The sequence below is a fragment of the Atta cephalotes genome (assembly GCF_000143395.1).
Source record: "Atta cephalotes unplaced genomic scaffold scaffold00058, whole genome shotgun sequence".
NCBI classification, from domain to species: Eukaryota; Metazoa; Arthropoda; class Insecta; order Hymenoptera; family Formicidae; genus Atta; species Atta cephalotes.
Window position 1 is genome coordinate 1153650 of NW_012130122.1, and position 10147 is coordinate 1163796.

Here is a 10147-nt window from a genome sequence, read left to right on the forward strand (position 1 = left end):
TACGTAACGAAACGACGTAACGACGTACAACTAATACACGAGAGAGAGTAGTATATATATATATATATATATATGTGTATATATATATATATATATATATATATATATATATATATATATCTTATGATGTATTTACTCTTTTTAGTTCTCGTAGGACAAATGGAAAAATGAATGAAATTAAATTTAGTACATATGATATGATGTATAGACATTTTCAATATGCATATAAGAGTTTTACTACAAAATTATATCTGATTAATTAGATAAATTATGAAAAGATACATATCGAGTTTTTAATTAAATTGATATATTAAGCTTTTAATTATGTTAACATTTTAAGCTTTTAATTTAATTAAATGCATTAAATTAGTGATGTAATAATAACTAATCATTTTTGATTAATATAAAACAAATTATAAAAATTATCGGATTTTTATTATATATTTCATTACACTAACGAATTATTAATACGAATAATTAAATAAAATATTACACAAATGCATCAGACGTAAATATCATGTTTACGATAAATAAAAACATCGCCATTATTTATATTTTAATGCACGTTTAATTTCTATTCAAAAGTATTAATTTATTAATAAAGCTCTTACTTTGAAATGCGTGCCAAGTGTTTTATCTCAAAACGCAAGAGGCGATTATAATTTTAGACAAACATGCTTAGAAGCAGAATTGGCTGCATGCCATGATAACACTTACGGAATTATTAATGATCTTACAAATTAATTCAATTATAATTGATTCTTTAACTGTTATTCGACTATTAACCCGTTTAATATGTCAAAGCTATTGAGAGTATAATATATCAAACAGTATCTGTAACAGTATCTGAAGGTTCTCTCAAGCAAACGACGGGGCATGACGGCTACATAACGAAGCGTATTTCGCGGACGAGCATGCTTTATCGGTCACTGTCAAGTTCACGATGTGCATGTCGTAGCTGCGGTCACGCTATCCTTTCGTAACCACTAAAACCGAAGTACCAGTCATACTGTGTTTACCGTTCTGGATGCATTTCACTCAAAGAAACTTATGATTTCGCATCTAGCGTCTGACAGCTTATTCACGACGTGCTTCATGTAGTAACAAGCGGAATTTGCGTTTATGTTTTCATCAAAGCTACATGATATCTCAATCAATATACTATAAAGTTTACGTTTTCATTGAAGTTACACGATATCGAAAAATGAGGTGTAAAAAAGTATAAAATTGTACATATTGTTAGATCATTATTTATGGAAACGTTCATCAAAATTTATAGATTTGTCTTTTTTTAGTTTCTATACAAAACAGCTGTAAAAATTTAATGTCCCGTTACATTTCCGCATTCGTTACATTTTTTAATAAATTGTCAAACCATCACAGTTTTAAAGAACTATTTAAATTAAAAAAAAATATTTTAATGAAGAAAGAGAATTATTTCAAGAGGATAACTGAAGATAAATTTTGTTTTTTTTTAATTAATAATATTAATGATTACAAGCATTAAAATTTATTCCAGTAATCTTGTGTGCAACCTGTTCGGTTTTTTAAATACTACCATTAATAGTACTGTTGTTTATTAATATTATTACTTTGTTCTTAAGATTTCTCGATGCTTTGTAAAAGATTACCAAGATTATGACAAATGAACAGGTTCACATATCAGTAAATCTTCGTTTCGTTGTATATACGTCTATAATTTTTATAATGAACAAGAATTTGCCTCGGTCGTGTACACGCATGTGGAGACACATTTTTATGTGCCTTACGAGGCTATTTATATTTTTATTGTAAAGTTTAATCTGCCGAGGACAAAGTTCATGGTCAAATCGATACGGCCTTCTACCTTTGCCCGTATTATCTACGCTAAGGCTATTGCTGCGTGATAAAAACCATAATACATACCGTGACTTCTTCTTCCTGGATAAGGAAGTTATTTATCATTTAAAGCCTGTTTTACAAAATTTATAATTGAATAATATTGTTCAACGTAAATATGAGTTTATCTATTAAGTGACAATTCAAGTAAATTCAGTATAAAATACTGAAGTATACGATATATATAAATAAATAAACAGTAAAATATAAAATACTGAGTTCTATATTTTATTCTCTATCTCAATTACATGATACACCTAATTCCGCTTTTAATGTATGCGTTATAAATTAATTTTTATATAATTCTAATTATACGAAATAATTTAGTTTTATATAGTAGTAATAATTGAGCAAATAATGATTTAAAACTTTTCCCTTAGAAAATTTAAAAAATATAAAGAAAAAAAAGTTCGGAACATTTTTTTCATTCACTTCATTTAATTTACTATATAAATCGTTTTTTGCAAAAATATCCAATCGCAAAACTAAAGATTAATCAACTATTATAATAAAATCAAATTAAGATAAAAAGATTTTATTACTTGTAAAAAATACTTATTATTTTGCTTTTCTATAAAGGCATTGATTTTTTTCTAGATACTTTTTGTATCGGCGTAGTTTTTTGTGCCTTCTATATAGAAAATCATTGCCTGGGATTGTTCAGTTATTTTCAAATCTTTATTCTTCTCGAACTATTGAAAACCAAGCTTTACATCTTGAGATGAATAAAATCGTGGGATGTGTTGATGTATAAGGAATCACACTTTCACGATAATAAGTGTGAACGCTCTGTAACTCACATAATGTACACAGTTTAGCAGTTCAAATGAAAAATTTTTTAGTATCTCTTGTACTTTGCATACTTTGTACTAAGTGAATTTCACATTTTTCTTTATTTCAAAAAGTCGTTTTCAACGATTCAAAGAGAGTGAGAAATTGAATTGAAAGTAGCAATGCTGATCTTTCAGGCGACACATTTTTTTGTTACGCAAAGAGCGTAAAAAATTTGTGCCTAAAAATGTTATAAAAGAAACGATATATAGAACGACTATGTAGAATAAGTATGTAGTTTATTTAGCAGTAATAAATCTTTTATTTTATAATTGATTTTTTTTACTGACTAATATTTAATTTTAAAATATGCTTTATACAATGCCCTTTTTGAAACATTCTCTTTAAAAAAAATATTAAAAAAAATATTAAATTTTTGACACTTCTTTTTTGAAAGAATTATATAATATACAAAATTATATGTATAAAAAACATATTGTGCTCCGTGAAATTACGTTGTAAATTACAACGTAATAAATAACGGGTGTTTTACAATCATCGTTTTATAATTATCGTCTATTAATATTCCCTCCTATAATTAATAGGATAATTTCCTCTTTGGCTTGCCCATACGCTCTTGAACATTGCATCTCCGCTTAAGAGGGCCGTTATTAACTCAATGTCAATTTCATGAGCATCGATTCCAAGGTCTCGTTAATCGTGCGGCCTCTGACTATAGTTGATATGAGGAAATGTGCTAGATATCCGATAAATAATCCAGGTACAAGGATTTATGCAATTAGCGGAAATTCAAGGACTGATCGAAATATAAGACATTAAATCACGCGATGTAAATTTCATAAATGAGTAATTTTAAAAAAGGTGATAAATAATTAATAAAATTTCAATTTTGTTTCCCGGTATTTAAGCTCGTTCTTTAATACCCTTTACGAAGATGATCGTTGCACGATAAATAAATCAGCACGTGTAGTGAATAGGACATGTGCTGAAATTTCATTATTTTTAACACAGGTGGAGCAAGGCTTGAAATTGTACAGGGCTCATAAACAACAAGCCGCGGTTAGAAAATGGAGGGGCGCCTTGAAGAGTATCAGACATCGCGAAGATAAATTCGCTCTTCTCGGTTATTTGTATCAAGCGTATATGGATTGGGGCAAATACAGGTAGATCATAGCATAAGTTGTTAATGTCTTTTCCAGTTTTTTGTCGTCTTTATTTGCATTGTTTGCATATATGTAAAGTGAAACGTGTTTCTATATTATTAAATATATAAAAAATAATCTGGAAATAAACAAGAGTAAGAAAATCAAACCGGAGACCTATTTTTATATAAGAAGTATATACATACAAGTATATTACGATATATTATTAAAAATTAACACACATTATATGTATAAGAGTACCCGATATCTCATTTAAAAATAGCGTTAGTTATCCAATTTTATAACTATTTCTATCTCCTTTTCCCCTTTGCAAAGTTGTTACCCCTTCCAATTAAAGCCGTGATTCTTCCATGTAATTTTTCTCCTTTCAGAGATAGCATCGAATTCGGTAACAAGCAATTATGCATTTCGGAGGAATTGGATTCGCCGAACATGCGGGCAGAAGCGTATTTAAACTTGGCCAGAGCTCACGAGAGATTAGGCGCCCTGGATAGAGCGTTAGATTACGCTCGGCACAGGTTTGAACTTCTTTCATTCATCATAAACCTATATAAACTATAAGCCTACATAAACGATATAATGTCAACTTTCAAGAAACCTAATATACGCGCATAACGTATGATATATCTGTATTTGTCTGCTATTATAACACAGTCAGTAGTTATTGATAAAACGTCGATATAAAAGAAATGCATCTAATGAACAACCTCTGATTACGAACAGTGGTGACAGTTCTAAGTTTGAGAAGAGCTAATCGAGTCCTTTGTAATCAATAGCCGAATGTGACGTCAATTGTTTAAGCGATGATTTGACTACCCATACGTGTGTACGTGTGTATTGTGCTAACATCTATAATTTTGCATTCTCGCAGCTTGTATAACGAGTGCGATCAGTGCGCGACTGCTGGATTAGTTCACTTAACCGTAGGCAGAGTCCACTTAGAGCTAGCAGGATTCTGTAAAGCCTTGGAAGCATTTCAAAGAGCCCACAAAATCGCCCACTCCATTCAAGATCCTTCCTTAGAACTGCAGGTAATTAGGTCCCTTTGTTTGCTAGTTTTTCTTCTTTCGCACGAGCGCGCATTATTGTCGTGTTGTTTGTTAACGGAGCGCAGGAACGATTAGAAAAGCAGCAGTTATGTCTTGCGAGATGAACTGAGCTCGTTTTTCATATTGCCTGATCTTTATTTCATTTCTCGAATAGTCAATTAGCTGCATCCTTAATTCATTTGTTCGTGTACTTAACACTATCTGGATATTCAAACATATCAATTCTCTCTGATCAACTTTAAAAAGTAATGTAAAATTCTATATCGTAACGTAATAAATTCATAAAGAAATATTCTTTGTTGAATTGTCTATTTCTGTTTTTATAATAATAGATATCTAACAATAAAAAATTTCTCTTCTTTTTTTTATAAAAATATGTTTGAAGTAAGGCTCATATAATTTTTTTATTGGTAATCTCTTTTTTTATTGATATCTCTTAATCTATCCGTCCAGGATAATGAATTCGTACATCGATTACGTGAAATTTTTTTTTCAGGTGTACGTCGGTCTGTCGGAACTCTTCTGCAGATTACAAGACGCGGATAAGAGCGCAAGATATGCGGCGAGAGCTTACGATCTCTCCAGAAGTTTACAGCTGGGAGATCTGAATTCGCGTCATCACAGGGCGGCGTTATTACAAATGGCCGCGGCACTCAGGAAAAAAGGAGAGCTTGGCGATGCTCATGACTACTGTTCGGTAAAGTTCTAACTTAAAATTTCTCAAGAAAAGAAAAAAAAGAAAAAAAAATTTATGTCGTTCAAATCAAAGAAATTAGCGCAAAACTGTATTCTCTTAAACAACCTAAATCAAAACATTTCTTAGAACATATTAATTTTTTCATAAATTAATTTTTATTATCTCGTAATTTTTTCTTCTCAATCGCATGATAATGCATGCTTTGTCGAAAATATTATTTTTGAAGAAAAAATTCCATGTGAGTCACGTCGTATAATTCGTAGAGGATATTTAAGAAAAGATTATATTGGTTAAGCAATACCATACACAATAATTAATTTAATCGATCAATTGTTTATGCATTATGTACAGGAAGCAACACGGCTATCGCTAGTTTCTGGTGACCAGGCCAGTTACGCTCGAAGCATTCGTATTATGGGAGACATTTACAGAAAGAAATCGGATATAAATGTGAGTAATTCATACTAAATTATCAGTATGTCTTTCTCTTTAGCTTTCACATTAAATTTTTTAACAATGATATCGCAAGTGATAATATTCTTTTTTGATCACATTAATTACAGATATACAATTAAATATATGATTCTTATGCATAAAATTTATTCTAAAAGCATAACACTTTGAGGCTGAAGCCTTTTCTTTTTCAAATATTCATATGTAAAGATTGAAATGCATAATCAATAAAAAATATCAATATATTTATTTGAATATTGCATCAAAAATGTTTCAACAGATAAATTTTTTATCGGCATTCATGTCAAGTATTACGATGCTATCAGAACCATTCATAGTTCGTTCCAACATCGTTACAATACTGTCATCGGCGATAAAAAAATGCTACTGGAACGTTCCTTTGCATGTCACGCATGTTACAAAAACGACTTTAATACTGTATCACGCTTGCAGCGCATACCGCTTTCGTTTTGTTTTGTTGGCTAAATTCTTTGAATATTATCAAAAAATGAGTGACAAAATTTTGAAAACATTCACTTTCAAACCAAAATATTGAAGGAGTGATATTTGTGTATGTAATAAAATGTTTAATTAAGATTTGGAAATATTTCTATAAAAAAATATACATAAAAAGATATCTTTAATGTTTTACGTTCATATTATATAGGATGAGTCAAAATACATGATATAATCGGGAAAAGGATTCAAAATAAGCTAAAATAATAAAATTAATTGTTTTAAAGATCCGTTTTTGAAAAAAAAAGGATTTCGAAATTATTCTTGTATTTGACAGGACTTTGAAATTATTCTTGTATTTGAAGAAATGAAAAAGGTAGAATATATTAGAAATAATCCGTTACAATTTAATTTGCTCTTAAATATGTAAGAAATAAAATTATTCTTCATCTCACACAAATTCACTTGGCTATCTTAAGGATCAACTAATTGATATTGAATAAAAATAATAAATAAAATTATTAATCAAATTATTAATCAATTTCTTTATATAATTCTCATATAATTTACTAAATTATTACGTTATTATGTTTTTAAGAACATCATATATTAAACTTCTATCTACCGCAATAAATATTCGTATAATATTTATATTTACAGTAAAATGAACGTTATCATTATAAACGTTAACAGTGATATTTGAGCTTCATTTGCTGCTTATGCGAATGCTATACATGATTGCGCTTTCGAGCGATAGAAGCTACTTGTTGAATTTAATGTCTGTCTTTTAGTTGGCGATCGCGATGCATATATAATTAGCCTTTAGTTCACGCATCGCGTACGCCGGTCCGCTTGTCAGAACGATAACATCGGTGAGATAAAGATGGACGTTTTGCAGAAAGCATTCCGACAGTACGAGAGTGCGATGGGCTCGGCGGCTGCGACCGGTGATCGACTGTGCCAGATGGAAGCTATGGACGGCGCGGCGAGATGCCTGGAAGCTTTAAGGCTTCAGCACAAAATATGCAATTGCAGACCTCTCGAATTCAATACTAGACTCCTTGAAGTGGCGGGATCGGTTGGCGCCAAGGTAAATTGTCAATACAGATCGCGGATTGTAATACACATTCGTTCCATATATTTCATGTGAAATAGAGAGAAAGAGAGATATAAAGGGGGAGAGGAAAAAGAGAAGAGAATCAGAGAAGAGCGAATATTGTGAAATCAATTTCTCTCCCTAGATGTGAAAACTTGAGAACTTTCATCTTTTCTTTTATTCTCTGGGATCGGAATTCGAAAGAAGTACAGTAAAGTTTCTTTGTTCTGTTTCTTTGATTTACGACAAATCGAATGTGCTGAAAGGAAAGTTAATTCCATTGATTTTTATGAATTAATAAAATTTCATCATATTCCTTATCTCACAATTTCGTTATAATCGAAGACGACTCTATTTGAAGATTAAAGATCTTCACCACTGAGATACATTACTTAAAATGGGATTTTTAAGTTTGAACAAGAGCATCAGTAATTGGAAAAGCTATGACCGAGGATAGAGAGAAGGATGTTTTGCATGCATTTATTTATCTGTACAGCTAATAATAAAGATTACCATGAGTTCCAATGAAATATCAAAAGAGATATCGGCATTACAACGCCGCTGATACGTCGCACAATTCCATACATACATTATATTCATACTATGAACATCGAATCTTCGCGCTATTTGTGTCTACGAATCAATGGAGATTTTCCATTTTAACGTTGTACACGCAACCAAAAGCATAAAATAATACAACTCGGTGCTGCTCAAGACTCAATAAAGATTATTGTTAATCTGTTAAAACGATAAAGTATTTCGCTATTCATAATTTATTATCATATCCTTTCTACATACAATAAAAATAAATCAAGGTTTAACCGAAAAATAATTCAAGTTCTTACTTTAAAAAAGTGTTAAATTCTTCTTCAAAAGGAAAAAAGAAAAGAAACAAAAATATCCCTAATAATATTCTAATGCTACTAAAAATGTCAGTATATCACTTGACAAATTTATATGATTTTCAATGCGAGAAAAATATGTGTTCAAAATATAAGATTATGAGAATCTGATTATTTACAGCTTCTGGTGCGAACAGTCAGGTCCAGATTGTCGAAAATTTATGGGTCTTTGGGAGATGAGGAACAAAAGGGACATTATGAAAGATTGGCGACTGCAATGGAGGAAGATTTGGAGTTACGATGTGGAAGCTGCAACGAACCTTTCGGTCTGGAAGCTGATTCTCTGGAAGCATTACCTTGCTCTCACATATTACACGCTCGGTAAGACACGCGGAAAAACTGGAAAAAACTATTTTTCTGTTAAGAAACAGAACTAAAACAAGAATCAAGTAAAATGTTGTGTAAAATTCTAATTGCCAATTCGATTTTCTTTCGAAAAAACTATTTTTACTATTTTTATTTTCTCGTGCAACATACATTTGGCAGATGCGCATATGACATCTTGAAGAGACGTGACAAGAAGAAGAAACGTTTATGTCCCGATTGCCACAAGTCTGTCAGTTCACGGCTGTACCTGCATTGCGAAGATCCTCATGGCATGAATACTCTAAATCATAGTTCCTTGAGCCTGGCGTCATTGAGGGCCAGCAGCCTAGCAACACTTGAGGACTGTCATGCGACGAGTAGTGTTTAAAAAAAAAAACATACGACATATTTCATTTATTTTAACGCGCTGGTATCCGCATGCGATTAGATAACTTTAAGGAATCATAATGTGGAAGATGAGAGAGCCAAAGGAAAGTAGTACGATACAAAAAGATTTAATGGCAATAAAAAGTGCACGCCTCGATCCAGATTGTTGAATATAATTATTTCCCCTCTTCCCCAACAAATCTGTCATATGATATTATTATCTATATAAAATAATCAAAGTACTAGATAGATAATCTAAATCAACTAGATGTTTTTGTCGATCTATTTCATATTTATGTAACAAAAAAAATCACTTTTTCTGATGATTATAAAAATGTAAAATGGGAAAAATTTGCTCATATTTTACTTAATTAAAAATACATACATAACAATTTTTTCTTATTTCTCTTCAAATTTAATTGTAAAAGAAACTAAACGAAAATTATTCTTTTAATTATTTTTATTTTTCATTATTTTTTTATCAAATAGTAATTTAAATAAAACTTACAGTGGACATAAAAAATAAGTAAAAATAAATAAATATTGTAAAAGTATGGGTGAATGCAAAAATATGCTATATAAAACATACAGGGCTGAATTCTTAAAACGCAATATTTCTTACACAACAAATTTATATTTAATTTAATTTCTTTATTATTCAAATAAAAAAAATATGCCTAAATGTAGATATATTTTAATTCGTCTAATTATAAAAAATGAATCGAAATTACTGAATCAAATTAGATTTGTTCACTTGCTGCATTTTTTGCACTCAGCATCTATGCTTTCTCTCTTTTCAATGTTCAAATATATATTCATCTCGTTTTAAGTGTACAAATTTTTTGGAGATTTCAAGGAATTTCAAACCTAGTAAACCTATCTTCATAATCAAAGTACATGTGCAACAAGTAAAAAGGTATGTTTTTAATATATATATATATATATATATATATATATATATATATATA

At 30.2% G+C, this 10147-nt stretch overlaps 1 protein-coding gene across 1 annotated transcript in view; it reads left to right on the forward strand.

Moving 5' to 3' along the window:
• LOC105623525 (43 kDa receptor-associated protein of the synapse homolog) overlaps positions 1–9180 on the forward strand; it is a 16397-nt gene extending 7217 nt beyond the window's left edge. The window contains exons 2-9 of the mRNA XM_012204917.1: positions 3682–3833; positions 4205–4351; positions 4705–4864; positions 5379–5579; positions 5931–6029; positions 7387–7578; positions 8608–8807; positions 8973–9180. Coding sequence (XP_012060307.1) covers positions 3682–3833; positions 4205–4351; positions 4705–4864; positions 5379–5579; positions 5931–6029; positions 7387–7578; positions 8608–8807; positions 8973–9180 — 1359 coding nt within the window. The remainder of the gene's footprint in view (positions 1–3681; positions 3834–4204; positions 4352–4704; positions 4865–5378; positions 5580–5930; positions 6030–7386; positions 7579–8607; positions 8808–8972) is intronic.
• Positions 9181–10147: the final 967 nt, after the last annotated feature.